At 36.0% G+C, this 17,508-nt stretch overlaps 1 protein-coding gene across 2 annotated transcripts in view; it reads left to right on the plus strand.

Annotated features, from left to right (window-relative positions):
- The window catches only part of LOC106874046 (uncharacterized), a 163,102-nt gene extending 148,475 nt beyond the window's left edge, over positions 1–14,627 (plus strand). For both annotated transcript variants that reach the window (XM_052969498.2, XM_089355238.1), the window contains exon 12: positions 13,525–14,627. In XM_052969498.2, coding sequence (XP_052825458.2) covers positions 13,525–13,724 — 200 coding nt within the window. In that variant the 3' untranslated portion in view covers positions 13,725–14,627. The remainder of the gene's footprint in view (positions 1–13,524) is intronic.
- The last annotated feature ends 2,881 nt before the right edge of the window (positions 14,628–17,508 follow it).

Raw genomic sequence — 17,508 nt, forward strand, 5'->3', positions numbered from 1 at the left:
TCTTCTTTGAAATATTTGAGTGTAAAATATAGTGTTTGTATGCAGGAAGAGAAGGTTTCATACTTAATATTTAGGATGTTATCTGGTGATTGTATAATGTTTAATTTTTCAATGGTACAGAGTTCATATTAGTACCCCGTCCTCTGTATATTTTGGCTTTTGCAATAATTTTTCAGTCTACCTAGTGATTGCTTATTCTACCTTCTTTCAATGTCCATATCATATTTGACAGGGATGTTGCATGTTTTTTTAAATGTTTGCCTCTGAATGCTGTTGTGTATACCTTTCCTTAAATGAGTTACCATCATTCCGATATACGTCTTTGCTACTCCATTGGAGTCCGTGATCTTGTGTTCGTACACAAGGTCTCGAGACAGTTGTTGTTTCAGCTGCATTGGACAGTTGTTGTTTCAGCTGCATTGTCTTTCGGGGCGTTTCTGGTGTGTTTATGTTTATTGCTTTTTTCAGTGTTTCTGTTGAAGATCTTGAGGTATTTGTGTGACTGTGGAAAGTGGTTGTCTATTAGTTTTAAAAATTGCCTAGCTCTGTTAGTATATACATTCGTGCTATAAGGTGGGTTGAACCATACAATTTTCTGTCTGCGTCTTCTTGGTATATTTATACTTGGTTCAATGTAGCATATGCAATTCTTGAAGTTGGACCGTTTTAATGCAGCATTGTATAATATGGGCCGACTTTTTCAAAAGTGTTTTGTCGACGGATAAATTGGAGACGCGCCTGCTAATGTTGTTAATCATTTGCTTAATTACTGCTAGTAGGTAGTTGGAACCTATGTCTATGTACGAGGCTTGCTCGTTTTGTCTGTGAAAGGGTTTTAATTTTCCTGTGTTAAGATTCATGTAAATGTTTAGGAAGTTGACTTCTTTAAGCTTTGTACTAATTGTGATTCTTAGGCCCAAGTGACTAAATATTTTGCCTATTTTTCCTTATTCTATTCATATCATATCCCTTTTTGTTGTGTACTACTCCCAGGCCATCGTTCCTATATAAACCTATGTTAGATTCTTTTATTTCTTTCTTAAGGTTATCTAAGATATAATGATCTACAAAGTCAGCTATCTCTGCACCGTCATAGATCCCAATTGCCATGTCAAATAACTCATCACCGTTCTTTTTTACCCAGTAGGAATTCTCATGAAAGAGTAATGACTTCTTTGCATTCATAATTACATCTATATCGGTAATTGATAACACAACAAATTTATCCAAAAGACAAATCCGAGGGAGACAAACATGCAAAAGATGCTACCACAGAGTAACGTCCCTTGATTTATCGATTCATTATTTCATTCACGCAAATTTACGATAACCCTCGAGAACTACACCACAGTGTTTTCCAAAATGGAGGTAAACACCTTTCTCCATGTGATCGGCTATAAAAATTATTAAGACACGAGAATATTTTCCTGCTTTTCTTAACATGAAACGAATGGTAGCCTTAATTCACAAATAAAGAAATTATATCCACCAATGCGGTGTTGAGCACTCGTTTTCATTGTTCGACATTTACGTATATATATATATATATATATATATATATATAGCTGAAGACAAGTGTATGAAAACAAGTTTGACGCTCGGGAAAGTGAGAAAATCTTTTACGTTTCGAGCCTACGCTCTTCAATAGAAAGGAATAAGGAAAATAAACAGATTTAGCGATCAAGAATTGTGACTGGTTGGGAAAAAATAGGCTTGATAGGAGAGGTAGGAAGAAGGGGATATAAAAAAGTATTGGTGATCCCAAAAGTAAGGTACGCGTGCGTCCGTGTGTATGTGAGAATGTGTGTCTGTGTGGATAGGGACTAGTGACTCTGACGTGTGGATGTATGCGTGTGTAAGTGTATGCGTCTGTAATATGTGGGTATGGAGATGATGGTGTATGGTGTAGATGTTGGGAGTGGTCAGTGGTAGTGTGTGTTGAGTGGTGTGGGGTTGGTGTGTGGGGTATATGGTTGTGGGTGGAGGGGGTATCAAGCATGAAAGAAGGTGAGTAGGAGTGAGGATAGGAAGTAGGTGTTGGAGGAAGAGAGGAGAGGAGAGATGGGTAGGAGAGAAGAGAGGAAGTAGGTGTCAGATGAAGAGAAGGGGGGAGTTGAACCTATGTGGCGCAAAAGAGCGACGAGAGAAGACTAATTCCTGCTCACGTGAGGTGGGAGTCCAGATGCAAGGACAATCCGAACACAGACAAGTGTTGTAATGAATGACCGGTAGTGCGGAGATGGCGCGAGACCGAGGTGTCATTGTCGAGGTTGACGTCTTGGAGTTGCTCCGCGAACCGGTCAGCCAATCGGCATCCCGTTTGACCAATGTACAGAGAAGGGCAGAAAGAGCAGGAGATGCAGTAAATGACGTTACTAGAAGTGCAGGTAAAGGAGTCGGTGATATGATAGGGACGATGATGGGCGCCCGTCAGGATGGTGGTGCTGGAGAGGTAGGGACAAGTGCGGCAGCGTGGGCGGGAACAAGCAAATGAGCCAGATTGAAAGATGGTGGTTACGGATGAAACTGTAGAGCAGGAGGTGACGCTGGATATGGGCTCGTCTGAAAGAGGGAATGGGTAGTTTAGAGAAGATTTCGAGATGGAGGGGTGGTACTGGAGTTGCTGGAAGGCTCGGGAAATGATGCATTGCTGGGGCAGGGTGGAGGGGTGGTAGGTGAGGGGAAAGGGGAGACGAGAAAGGGCTGGGTGGGTGCGGGAAGAGAGAGCAGAGGCACAGTACACGGAACGTGCTCTGGCAAGGCTTGTGTGGATAGCGGTGAGAGGGATATCCACGAAAGAAAAAGTGGCGAGCAATGAATTGAGATTGAGTCTCATCATAACACACACACACACACACACACACACACACACACACACACACACACACACACACACATATATATGATATAGATTAATGTGTCTCACATCTAAAGTACCAGATTTTCGCTTTCTTTTTACTTAAGATCAATTAAAGAGTTGAAATCCTTAGCATTCAGGTCAATTTTCAGATTATTTAAAACAGTATCTTTCCAAGTGCACAACACAACATCAGTGGCAACGTATGCACTCTGCATACTTGATACTATCAATATTTACATCAGCATCACGAATTTTCAACACCGTTTTTAAGAGGTCGGCTTAATTTGGTCTATACAAACCATTCCCCGATACAAAATATTTACTCACACACCTATAGACATTACAACAGTTTGGAGTTGGCTTCGCGTCGAAACTAATTTCTTCAAGGAATTCTTCCTTTGATAGCTTTTACAGTTAACAATGATTCTGAAAATAGAAATGGAAAATATCTGTTAAGTAGTTTTTATTATAAATTCAGTTGTTTCCTCAGGGTATTTCTCTTGTTGCTGTATTATATTACTATATTTAGGTGGTTCCTGTTGAGCATAATTTGCTTCAGCTTATGTTGTTCTCATGTAAGATACCTTCCATTAAAAGTTTTTAAACATTTCTATTGCTATCATTTGATACACATTGATGGGCACTTACTTTATATGTCTACACCCCCCCCACACACACACTCTCTCTCTCTCTCTCTCTCTCTCTCTCTCTCTCTCTCTCTCACACATACACACACACACACACATACACCAAAAATTTTAACTAATTACAAAATGTAGTAGCATGAAATGTTTCTGAATAATTTCGAAATACAATGCATAATAAATATAGTCATAGATTTCTTATTTCCAGTTTCACCTTGAATTGATATCTCCAGTGTCACTAAATATTTTACCTAATTTCAAAGTAAAATGGCATTTATATATTTCACAATATATAGATATAAAAAAATTCACTCACAGATTTTTCTCATAGACACTTCTAAGTGATGTTTCCATTACTACGGAATACCAATTATATCGAGAGTATTGAAATGCTGGGTAATTAAAAATGCATTTAATTTCGCCCGATATTTATTAATAAATTGCATTTTTCATGTTTCATCGTTATTGTTCTTTTGTTGAATCTCCATATTAGTATAGGAAGAAAATAGTCAATTTCGTCAATACTGATTCCTCACAATTATCTACAGGGCATTTTCTCGTGTAAGAATGTTTAATTTGTTGGCAGCTTAATTTCATATTTCTATAGAATGTCAGACAAGTTAAACTTCGCATGTTAAAATATATATTAAATTTTCGAAAAATTATCCCTTTATTTTGTTAAGAGAATCTATTTATATGTAGAATTGAGAAAGTTTTAATAAATGATACACAATTCGGTCGGCTGCTTTTACTGTGTCTTACAGTAATAGATTTTGTATACAGCTTGCATATGCATGCTTATCATTTTCATAGATTTTACTCGTGTCTTTCTCTTAATGGTTGGATGTTTCCTTTTAACTTTTTTACCTATTGGCTCCAAAGTAACATAAGTTTTGATGACAGCATAACTTCTTTTCCATATTCATTATTTTGCCTCAAGAAGTTCCTGAGTATATATTTGTTTCACACTTCGAACTCAATATTGATTAAATTCAAGGGGTAATTTCTAATCTATAATCTCGTTAAATGATTTGAGACTATTGTGCAAATTCGGTTTGCTAAGTTATATGAGCTGTTGACTCGAAAATGCTTGGGTGGACTAAGTAAAAAGGATATATTGTTTTGAGTTAATATCTTTATTGTGATTATATTCATACACACACACGCACACACATACACACTCACACACATTTCTAATTTATTATTTCCTTTTATCTCGAGTGGAGTGGCCCAGTGGTTAGGGTGTTGGTCTTACGATCATATGCCAATGGGTCTGATTCTTGAACTGGGAAGAAAGATGTGCCATACGCGCGGCACTTCTTTGCCAGTTGCTTCAGTCACCTCAGCTAAAGAAGAGTTCTAACCAGATGTTGCCGCAACTTTCTCTCTATCTAATTGTTACATCTTTGATATTTCCATAACAGAATGGTTGAAGGGCTGAGAGGATGTGAATTTCTGTTGGCGACTAGATAGGTATCTTACACGCATTAAGTGAAACCATGTTACCCGTTACCAAGTCTTATTAGACATTTGTTTTCTATATCAATGTAAAGAAGATTGTAAATTTCCTTTCAAATAACTATTGAAACTATTTCCACGTTTGTGAGGATCCTTAATTTATGATATCCCAAAACTAATTCGTGTAAGTTGATGCGGCTTTGCTATTCATAGTCGTGACTAACTTTTGTCGATAGCTATCTCACTGATCATAAAGATACTGAAGCATATCTCTAGTAATTTCACACCAACACTGTTTATTAGTTCATAGTTCATCAGTAAACGAATCTAATCAGCATTTCATTGTTTGGATTTTGTAATTGTGTGTGATATTAACATATATCATCACAGGTATGGTAATATCACACACTATATATAGGTATTTTCGTTCTCAGTGTTTCGTAGATGTTTCAGTGTATCAAGATCATCTCTCATAATAATATGTGCATGTTTCAGGAAAGATGTGCATGTTTCAGGAAGTGTCTAGAAAATTACTTAAGTGTTGTATCTCACATGTCAGGCCTGCAATGGGCCTCAAATTTAGATAATTTGACGTGGTTATATTCGCGTCACTACTCCATATATATTCTCATACTTCAATAACTAATTTACCTCTGTGTACATTTTGTTAATACATAGATTAATCCACACATTATCATACAAGTTCTAAACACAAAACTAGTAAATTCTATTGTTTATCTAAAGTATATAAAAGTAAATTGATTCTTGAAGCGCGTGCAAAGCTGAAGAGGACTAACTCGCTTTAATGGGCTAGCTTTCAAGTCTTTAACTTCGTTTCATCTGTTCCTCAAATCTCTCTCTTAATCTGTTTCATCTCTTCCGCAAACCTTTGCTATCACGTTTCATGTTTCAAAACCATCATGTATTTAATGTTTAACAAACCTCCTTCATCTGTTTCATCTATTTCACAACCTTCTCCCATCTTACACACTACTCTCTCGTTTTATTTTTTACAAACGAATAAAACACAATTTCCCGGTTAGAATTTCCAGTCCTAGTTCCAACACATGTTCCGACACCTTCCAACGGTCCCCACAGCTTTTGACTGCAACATGCAGAGAATATGGGATGTGCTTGCTAGAAGTAACGACCAAAATTTCTTAAAGAATCCAGAACTATTCAAAATGGAAAGAAATAACTGCTTTAAATTTCAAAATATCCTGAATGCTTACTGTTGAAACATCCTCCGATCTTTGACTAGCACAATCATGTCTAACATACAGTTAAACAACAACAGCTACAACAACAACAACAACTGTATCATCTGCTAGCTATGCGACCATTGATACGTAAGCGTCCCTTCAATGTGAGATGTGTCTATTTGCTCTCTGGTATCGCTGAGAAGTGGTAATTATTTGTTTCAGTGTTTTTTACTGACCTTTTGTACATATTTCTCAGTTTTGCTTTTAAGATAAGTGGGTCTACTTCTGTGTAAATGAGAATCACTTTAATGATTGGAAGTAAAAAGAATTTAAGCAGCACAAATTACATTTTTGAAAATGTTTCTACAGGAAATTTGAAAGTAACGCACTTCTCTTCTCCGGCTATTTCTTATTTCTTTGCTCGAAATACTGGAACGTTTATCAAAGAACTTACTTCAATTTATATTGTGTAAAGTGTGAGAAATATAAAGGTTCGATTCTCCCCCATTACTTAATAAACTAATGATCATCTCAGTTTTGCAGTTAACCACTTTCTACTTAGCCAATCTTCAACGTTTCGACTAAGGTATCATTCAAACATATCTTTATCGGTTATCTTTTATTTGTTTCAATCATTAGGTTACGGTCATGATGAGACGGTGAAGAATTTTTAGACGATTGAATTGACTCCAGTATTAATTTTTTTAAAGCCTGGTACTTATTCTCACGTTCTTTTTTGCCGAATCATTACGTTACGGGGACGTAAACACACCAGCACCGGTTGTCAAGCAGTGTGGGGGGATAAACACAGCACAAAGACACACACACACACACACACGATGAGCTTCTTTCAGTTTCCGTAAGGCTTTGGTTGTCTCGAAGCTATAGTAGAAGACACTTAACCAAGGTGCCACGCAATGGGAATGAACCCGGAACTATGTGGTTGAGAAGCAAGCTTCTTATCACCATGCACTATTCGTTGATAAAATAAAGCATAAAGCCGGTGTAGACAATCAATGAGATTCATGGGCACCAAGATGCATACACATATAAAGTTACAACTCCGTATCAACATTAAGTAATAAAACAGCTCGCCAGTTTTTAAAAATGATAAATGAATCTGTAGATGAGTTCAATAAATTAAATTATTGTGAGGAGTGAAGCATCTAACTTGTTAGGCGTTTGTCCTTTGAATAACAATGAAGAAGAGAGAGAAAATGGGAGTTGTCACTTTGGCGATAGACTACGGAAACTTAACTAATTAATCAATATCATCATAACTACATACTTAGCCAAAAGTATAATCCACAAAATAAGACTTCACTTCCCTGCTAAAAACACATTCGCCTCTTCTCTAAAATGTTCTGTTACAACTGACATTCGACTGATTTTAAAGATCTGGGAGCGCACTGTTGATTCACATACAATCCCGTAATATCGTGTTTAACGAAATCATCTAACCGATTTCATTAAACCTTCAAAAAGCTACATGATACATCCAGTATCCTTTAGGTTAACTGGTAATTTTCTCTGATCCACCAGCAACACAGCAACGGCTTCTCACTTCCTGATGTAATAAGATATGTCTAACACAACAAAAAAATCTACTCTGTTTATCTTGCCACTCCGCTGCCTTCTGTGTCTCACACTAAAATCCACTTAAAAGTCACTTAATTCCTGATAAAAAAGCTTCTTTTTGCTGAATGCTCATAGTTGTAGTAGCTCTCCTTAAGAACAATTTTTATTTATAATTCTATGAGGTTCGTCAGACATAATAAATAAACTATACAAAATACAGAAAACTCGATCAAAAGGAATGCTATATATCATATAATATGAAGAGCAAAGAAATTTAATTTGATACTTATCTTAGTAGAATACATTACAACTCATTTATTGAAAATAATTTCAAGTTTCCAAGTTGGCCAAACACTTTAAAAGTTGTTCTAATTATATATAATGTATTATAAAGAAAAGTAAAATAATTACTTTATATCTAAATAAAAACTGACCATAAGCATATAATTGAAAGATTTTATATATATATATATATATATATATATATATATATAAAGGAAATGCAGGTTTAAAATACTCTAATTAATGTTTCAAATTATGTGAAGAGGGAAAACATTCAATTGATGATCGCTTATATAAATTTCAAAATGGATCAGAAAACTAAATTACAAACATTAACAGAATATTAGAAATATTCTCCTCGTATATTAAAATATTACTGCAATATATTATATAGAAACTCTAATATATAAAACAAAATAGAAAATATTTATTACATGTTTTGAAATATCAAATATTAAAATATTATTAAATATTAAAAAGGGTTCTTACAACATAGACAAAAGACACAGAAAACAAGAATATAGTGTTTGAATATATATAATAATGTACGTTTGAAACTAAAAGTAAAAAAAAAAACAAACGATAGATGCTTGTATATAAATGAGATATATTCATAAGTAAATATTAAAAAAAATATGCAATAAAATACGAAATAGCCACAATAAAATACAAATTTAATATTAATAACTTCGACGTTATAAAGAAACGCTTTATATACACTGGATTACTTCAATGTATAAGAGGTCCAATAAAAGAGAGTATTATAATTTTTACAATGAAAAACCCGTAAAACCTTTGGCAAATATATATTTATTAGAATTTTTACTAAAATTATAGAAGACGACAACAATAAATGCAAATATTTTTCTTGTTTTCATATTCATTACAAAATTAATAACATGAATATTGTAAAGAAATTTTACATCATTTAAATAATTCAAACATAACATGTACAATAGATACATTTGATCTCACCATTTTGCATGTATATACTTGTATAATACACTGTACATGCATGGCTCTGTATTTAGTTTCCTTTTGATTCGCTTCATAACAACATGATCTCGGATTCGATTCCACTCTGTAATACGAGGAGGAATTGTTTCTTCTATTGTATTCTCTGCTGGAATAAAAATATAAGACTGTGATTGAAATTAGGGAAACAAAAACGGTGCTAGAGCTGACCAAATGTGTGTATGTGTATATACAAGGGGGTGATAGATCCTCTGTCGGATTTCATGATGAGTCTTCGACAATTTGAACTGCTTAATAGTTAAATCGATGTGTCAGTAGCTGCATAATTCCCCGTGACTTATACGGTTTACTTAATTCTTATGCCGAATCAGCATAACAGAATTCTTGTCAATGTTGTAACTTACTATTACAGTTATACTCAATATACGGAGATCGTACACACTCAAAGCGCCGTGTAGTGAGATACAGAAATTTTAAAAACGAATCGATCATTGATACACATATTTTTGCATGTATCAACGTGAAAGAAAAGAAAATTGGTACATTGAGCGAAATTACGTCGTGGCATTTTGATCCTCTTGTCATCTCCTTCACTCAGACATCCTATCTTTTATTCCGGGATCGAAAGATGCATCCCAGACAAAATACTGGGATCAAATTGATCGATAAAACACCTTAAAGGAGGACATGGATATTGCTGTTTTCTACGGAGGAAACCACTATAAGATAATAAATACCGTTGAAATTAAATGGACATCAAATTAATAGAACGATTTAGTAAAGTTACTATTGGAATATAAATTAGTAAATTAGATTTTCTCATGGACTATGGTCATTTAATATTAGGAGAGCGGTGAGCTGGCAGAATCGTTAGCACGCCGGGTAAAATGTTTAGCAGCATTAAATCCGTCTTTACACTCTGAATTCAAATATTCCGCCGGAGTCGACCTTGCCTTCCATCCTTTCGGGGTCGGTAAAATACGTATCAATTGAGGATTGGAGTTGATGTAATCGATTTCCACCCGCTCCCTCGAAACTGCTGGCCTTGTGCCAAAATTTGAAACCAATATTAAGAGATAAGATACACACACACACATATATGTATGTGTGTATGTACGCATGTGTATATATATACGTACATACAGCTGCCATGGGTAAATTGTCGCCATTTTATATTTTTTATTTCGCGCATGCGCGTTGTTTGTTTTTGATTTTGTCGACTACACAATATAGTAGGGTCAGTTGGGTACCGTCTGTGAAAAAAAAAAACACCACCATTACGCAGTTCATTCTGCTAGAAATTTGGAAATGGCATGCTGTACTGCTTGGTATTCCCACCGGAAGCTCCAGTACGAACAGATGGTAATCACACAGAATAACTATTGGCTTGCCGTGTCCCCAAAACATATACCGAGAGTGATAAAAATACAACATCCAATCAATATCATGGTGTTTGGAGTGATCACTAGTGATGGCGACGTTATGCCTACATGCATCTTCCCACACGACCTCAGACTCAAGATGGAAGCCTACATTAAATGCCTGAAAGAGAACCCAGTCATGGCTGTGAGACAATTTCTGCAACTACATCACCCCTAACATCTGGCCACCTTACTCCCCAGCCTGCAACCCCCTTGATTATTATGTGTGGAGTGCAGTTGAGCAAGAGACCCACAAAACTCCTTGTAACTGATGAACTGAAGGCAGAAGATTATGGCAGCATTCACCAACTTAAACAAGGAGACCGTCAAGAAGAGTTGCAGGAGATTCCGAAGTCGTCTGGAGGCCGTGGTTGAAGCCAATGGCAATTTTATTGAATAAACTTACTCTTTAGTAATTCAAGATTCTTTTATGTAATTTTGATAGATATATCTGTTAAAATGAAATATGAGTGTTACCTTCATTTTTGCGTGGTTTAGACGACACCCTATATATATATATATTATTCGTGTCACATATTATTTACAGATAAATTCCTCTATTTCCATAATATCGAGGTCTCTTTCTTTCTTTTGTTGTCCTTCCTATCAATATATATATATATATATATATATATATATATATATATATATATATATATATATATATATATATATATATATATATATATATATATATATATATATATATATATACATATATATATATACATACATACATACCCGATTCGCTGAGGGGTTAGGGTGTTGCACTCATGATCGCAAGACTGGTTTCAATACCTGGACCAGGCGATGGCTTGTGTTCTTGTGTTAAACACCACATTTTACGATGCTCCAGTCCGCTTAGCTGCCAAAGATGAGTAATACTGTGACGCACTGGTGTCCTCTCCGGGGCGGGAGCAATATACTTGCCAGAAAATGCAGGAAACTGGCCTAATGAACCTATGGCTCGCAAAAGTAGTTTATCCCTTATACATATGGATGTATCAATGGACTGGAAACTAGCTGGGACACCTCCTTGAAAAGTTTAGTCGAACAAATCGACTCCACACTTTTTTTTTTACTTGTTTCAGTCATTTGATTGTGGCCATGCTGGAGCACCGCCTTTTTAGTCGAGCTAATCAAACCCAGGATTTATTCTTCGTAAGCCTAGTATTTATTCTATCGGTCTCTTTTGTCGAACCACTAAGTTACGGGGACGTAAACACACCACCATCGGTTGTCAAGCGATGTTGGGGGGATAAACACAGACACATACACACACATACATATATACGACGAGCTTCTTTCAGTTTCCGTCTACCAAATCCACTCACAAGGCTTTGGTCGGCCCGAGGCTATAGTAGAAGACACTTGCCCAAGGTGCCACGCAGTGGGACTGAACCCGGAACCATGCGGATCGTAAGCATGCTACTTACCACACAGCCGCTCCTACGCCTATTTATTTTTTAAAGTTTAGTACTAATTCTATTGGACTCTATTCCAAATTACACGAATATAAGGAAACCAGCAGCAAGTGTCAAGCGGTTGTGGAGGAAGAGGACAAAAAAACACATACGCACAGGCGCACGCACACACACACACGCACACACATACACACACACATTACAAGCTTCCATGCAATTTACGACTATCACATTCACTAACAAAGCATTGGTAGACCCAGCACTATAGTGAAAGCCAGTTTCCCGAGGTGTCGCATAGTGGGATTGAATCCGAATCTACGTGGATGTAAAGGTAGCTTCTTAATCAAACAGCTATGTCTGCGCCTTGTGTATGCTATGAACAAAAGCGATGCACCTAATATGTTTGATTAAACAATATTTCATTACCACTACAAAATCAAATTAATTTTGTTTTAAAATTATTTTTATATTTGAATGAAGTAAAATGTTAAGTCTGTTTAACCCTTTAGGTGTGCTAATTAATGTTGGAACATATCATTCAAGTTGTAATAAAATAATCGGTGAAAATCAAATTCAATTTGTAGGCAACTTGGTTGTGATAATTATATTTCACCTATTGATAATTTCTGTCACTCATCATACTTTCGGCAAATCACTTGTAAATTACGTTCGTAATTAAAAATTAATTATAGGACAGTTTATATGTGGTTGTATGTTAATGCTTTGTTTTATCGAATTTGAAAAGGTGAAAGACAAAGGCCATAACAGTTTGATTCTTTTACACAAGATTTAGGGAAAAATATTAAACTGTGGAGTATTTAGCAATGTGTATTGTTTCTGTCAAGTCACAACTGTAAGATAAAAAGTAAATGAATATTTGTGTTATAGGCATAAGAGAAATCTTCATTGCTGTTTGGATAGTATATTGTTGAGTTGCGGTTGTGTCACATACCACGAACTTCATGTTTACTTTGCATGTAATAAGAAAATTCATCTGGTAGAAAGTGTCCTTTATTAATGGGTTTACTTTAAATTGTCTGTTGCATAAGTCTGTTGTTTTAGTGACTCCAGCATTTTGTGGTCTCCAGCATTTAGTTGTAAGTATCTTATTTATCTGTTTGCAGTGAGGTAGGAGAATGGAAGTATTAAGAGCGTTGATTAGTGGAAGAGCGTTGCCCCGCCATCATGTAGAGTAAATAGGCTGTTTTTATATAATATATCTAAACCCAAACGATGTAATAGTAACCCTAATCTTCTGATCTATATTCCTATAGTGGTGTTTTTAAATAGGACAATACTAACTAATAATAAAAAAAAATCCTCATTCATTTACAAAATTCATGAAGTCTCCTGCACTGAGCTTCACTTCCATATGCATTTGTATATCATAGTTTCTCTTTTAGAATATAAGTTCTTACTTCTTTATCTATTATTTCTGTAAACACTAGATTATATCTACAAAAGCTCTACACATTTTAAAGAATTAGAACTTTAAAAATATCTGATGTTATAGATATCACTGTATCTCATGAACAATCGTGGTAATTGAAATTTGAAAATCCTGATAAGCGTAATACTTGAATCGACAAACTTTTTTTAAAGTTTGATGTTAAACTTAGATAATTTTTGCTTCTTCAATGAATCCAAATTATTTCATTTTCTGTTTTCTTTTATTTTCAGATTGTTTCTTCGAATGCTCTTGTATTGCCGGAGGAACAGACTTTGATCATGCAGCTATTAGAGGAAATTGCACTCATTACTTATACTGCTATGGTGAAAGTGAACATGTGATAGCTTGTCCGAATGGATATTTCTATAACTACAAATCAGAACAAGGAACAATCCCATGTGAAAGAACAGCTGACAACTGTAGCCCTTAACTATTATCATTGTTGCAATTGCATAGATGTAATTGTTGTAATGACATGTTCACAAAGCACAAAACTCTCTTATGTCCGTTTAAACCTCCTACTTGCTGTGTGTCGATAGTGATTCTATACATAAACAACACAAACTTTACAGGGAAGATTATTCTAAAATTTGTTGCACCGTTCGTCCCTTCTATATTCTTTAGTACTAAAACTTGAGTGAATATTCTTTTACAGGGAAGCAAAATGAGCAACTAGAATAAAATTCTTTGTGGCCTTAGTGTTGACCAGCTAAAAATTGCCATCCATTTTGCTAAAACCAGACATATTTATGACTTTAGAAAACTGAAACATGACACATTAGAAAGTAACACATATTTTATAATTGTCTGATTTTCTTGTCACTGAAGTTGTGTTACCTTTTCATCGAGCACGATGCTACTGCTGCTGTTGCGGCAGCGACTACTACTACTACTACTACTACTACTACTACTACTACTACTACTACTACTACTGTTGCTGCTGCTTCCCCCTGCTGCTGTGTTCATTGCAATGACATTGGGTAATCTACTTCAATATTTCCTTTTTGCTTCAGACAGATGTCTCTTAAGAGAAGAAAAAGAAACCGCATGTTTTCCCAGCTACAGTACCATACTACAAATATATTTCATTTCAATTAAGAGATGTGAAACGTCTCATCCAACTTTTGCTTAATAATATACCAGTTATAAAATGCTATGCCTGGGAATCTCCCAAGTGACAGAAGTTAAAACTTACCAGAACGCTTGTTTGTATGAAAAAATAAAGATAGAATGCCTTCCCAAGAAAAAAGAATAGTATTGTGTAAAAAAAAAACCCCATACAAAACCTGGTTACTTTAACATGTTCTTGCAATAATTAAATAAGAATAAGACATCGTTGTGTTATTATTTCTAGGACTGGAGCAAAATGAAAAGATGGTTTGGTAGAAGTTGTTGGCACTCCGTCGCTTACGACGTCGAGGGTTACAGTTGATCCGATCAACGGAACAGGCTTCTCGTGAAATTAACGTGCAAGTGGCTGAGCACTCCACAGACACGTGTACCCTTAACGTAGTTCCGGGGATATTCAGCGTGACACAGTATGACAAGGCTAACCCTTTGAATTACAGGCACAACAGAAACAGGAAGTAAGAGTGAGAGAAAGTTGTGGTGAAAGAGTACAGCAGGGTTCGCCACCATCCCCTGCCGGAACCTCGTGGAGCTTTAAGTGTTTTCACTCAATAAACACTCACGACGCCCGATCTGGGAATCGAAACCGCGATCCTATGACCGCGAGTCCGTTGCACTAACAACTGGGCCATTGCGCCTCCACTTTGGTAGAAGTAATTCATGGATTAATCCAATATTTTACTGGAAGAATATCAATCTAGGTGGAATTTGAACGTAAAACTGAACAGGTGTAATGAAGCAGTAAAAGAGGGAGTACAATAAAATGCTGAACAGCAAATTGTAACTGAAACATATGGAAAGAATGTGAATCTGTATACATACATTGATATAAATATTTACTTTCCCACACACATAAGGACGCGCGCGTGAAACTGTCATACATACATTCATTTGTATGTATATTAAGTGTGGTTGTGTGGTAAGAAGCTTGCTTTGCAACCACATGGTTTCGGGTTCAGTCCCACTGTATGACACCTGGGGCGAGTGTCTTCTACTATAGTCACGGGACCGATTAAAGCTTTGTGAGTGGATTTGGTAGACGGAAACTGAAAGAAGCTCGTCGTATAAAAATATATGCATATAGATTTATGTGTGTTTGTCTTTGTGTATGTGTTTGTTCCCCCACCATCGTTTGACAACCGATGTTGGCGTGTTTATATCCCCGAAATTTGGTGGTTTGGCAAAAGAGATCGATAAAATAAGTACTAGGGTTACGAAGAATATGTCCTGGTAAGATTTCTTCAATTAAAACCCTTTAAGGCAGTGCTCCAGAATCGCCGCAGTCAAATGACTGAAACATGTAAAGGAATATATGTGTGGGTGCCTGTGCGTATGCACGCGTGTGTGTGTGTATGTATGTGTATGTGTCCGTATGTGTGTGTGTATGTGTCTAGTGGTGATAGTTCTCGAGCAGAAGCAGCGAGACACAGTGCACGGCAAGGCTGTAGCTGTTTCGAATTACAGGTATACAAAACTTGACTGGCTTCTGTACAATTCCGTCAACCCAGTTTTACTCACGAGGTATGGGTAGGCTCAAGACGTATAGAAAATGACATTACCTTGAAATTCTTCGCAGACAAATAAACTCAAGACCTTGTGATTATATATAGCAGAGTTAGCGGTTGGAATAACCATCTAAAGGATAAAATATCCGTTCGTAGTACCCGTATCATTCACCTGTTATCCCTGGGTATAGGTGTGCAAGCACACTATACTCATAGCGTACATGTAATAACAGAATAAACAGAAGTTTATCAGGAATCAAATTTAAATAAGCAGAAAATGGAGAAATCTTTTGATCAACAAGCAAACAAATTGACCAAAATTGGTTAATTATTTTTTTATACAAAACATAACATAACATTACATAACATTTCTTACGGCCGTTTCGGCTACCAATGTCCCTCGGTGCTTACAAAAAAAATTTCGTAAATAATATTCGCCATCGTTATAGCACATTCGATCTAGTACATGGAGCTTCATCAGAGTGAATAAAAATACATAAAATAAAATAAACGAAGGGAAGAGGATAAAACAAGGCCTCGAGATGAGGCCAGAAGTCTCAATATATTAGAATCATACGATTTTGCAGTGCGACGCTTGAAGTCGATAGGCAAAAAAGTGAACTAGAAAATGAAATAACTGGAGAAATAATTTATGGGTAATCTCTTTATAAAGGGGTACCAAGGAGTATGAATAGTAGTAGAATAAAACTAGCGCTAAAGTAAAACAGGAATCGCCAATATGTCTAGAAAAAAATTAGTACTTATGATTTCGTAAATACAGTTAATTAATATGTATCCAAAACCAAACCCGTAGAGTTTATATAATGGTGTACTTACTGAAATATTCTAGAGACCAACCACCTGTTGTTCATAATGGAATCAACCTAAGTCCAGCCATCTCTACAACTGCTCAGTTATATTTAAACTAAGGGCAAGTTAAGACCGTTACAGGGGTAGATGTAAATAAAGAAGAAAATAAACCAGTAAGTAAAAGGTATGGGGGAGAAGACTATGCCATAAGTGGCACGAGGCCGCTTATGATCTTCTACACCGTCTCAACATAACTTAAAATAACATAAAAATAAAAATAAAAATAAGATAAATACTAGCAACCAATACGGCAATACATTTTTTATAGTTAAGGGGAGACTACTGACAGGTGAGGTGAATAACAGTGGAAATTACCTTCGAAATCTAATGCTAAATTGATATCTTAAATAGCCAGCATACTTCCAAGTGGTGGTAATACTAGACGAACAAGTAAACGTCTACACGTTCCTGAGTGCATTCTGCCTCTTTGACATACAGGAGGGCAAAAGTACAAAACCCCGATACAGTTAAACGATTACAAGTTAAATCACTTGCTCATTACTAACATGGTTACTCCGGGTCCTACCACAGTTCCCCTCGCTATTCCATTTGTTATATTTCTGTTATTATTATGTCTAAGAGGCAGAATGCACTCGGTTTTCCCTCATCTGCTGCCAGTCTTCAGCATCCACACTAAGTTGCTTTTGACAGCATGCCTAAAACTGCTTCAGTAACCTGAAATTCTTCGTCCTACTAAGGTGCTCAGCCTAG

The sequence above is a fragment of the Octopus bimaculoides genome, chromosome 7, assembly GCF_046866305.1.
Source record: "Octopus bimaculoides isolate indiv1 chromosome 7, ASM4686630v1, whole genome shotgun sequence".
Lineage (NCBI taxonomy): Eukaryota > Metazoa > Mollusca > Cephalopoda > Octopoda > Octopodidae > Octopus > Octopus bimaculoides.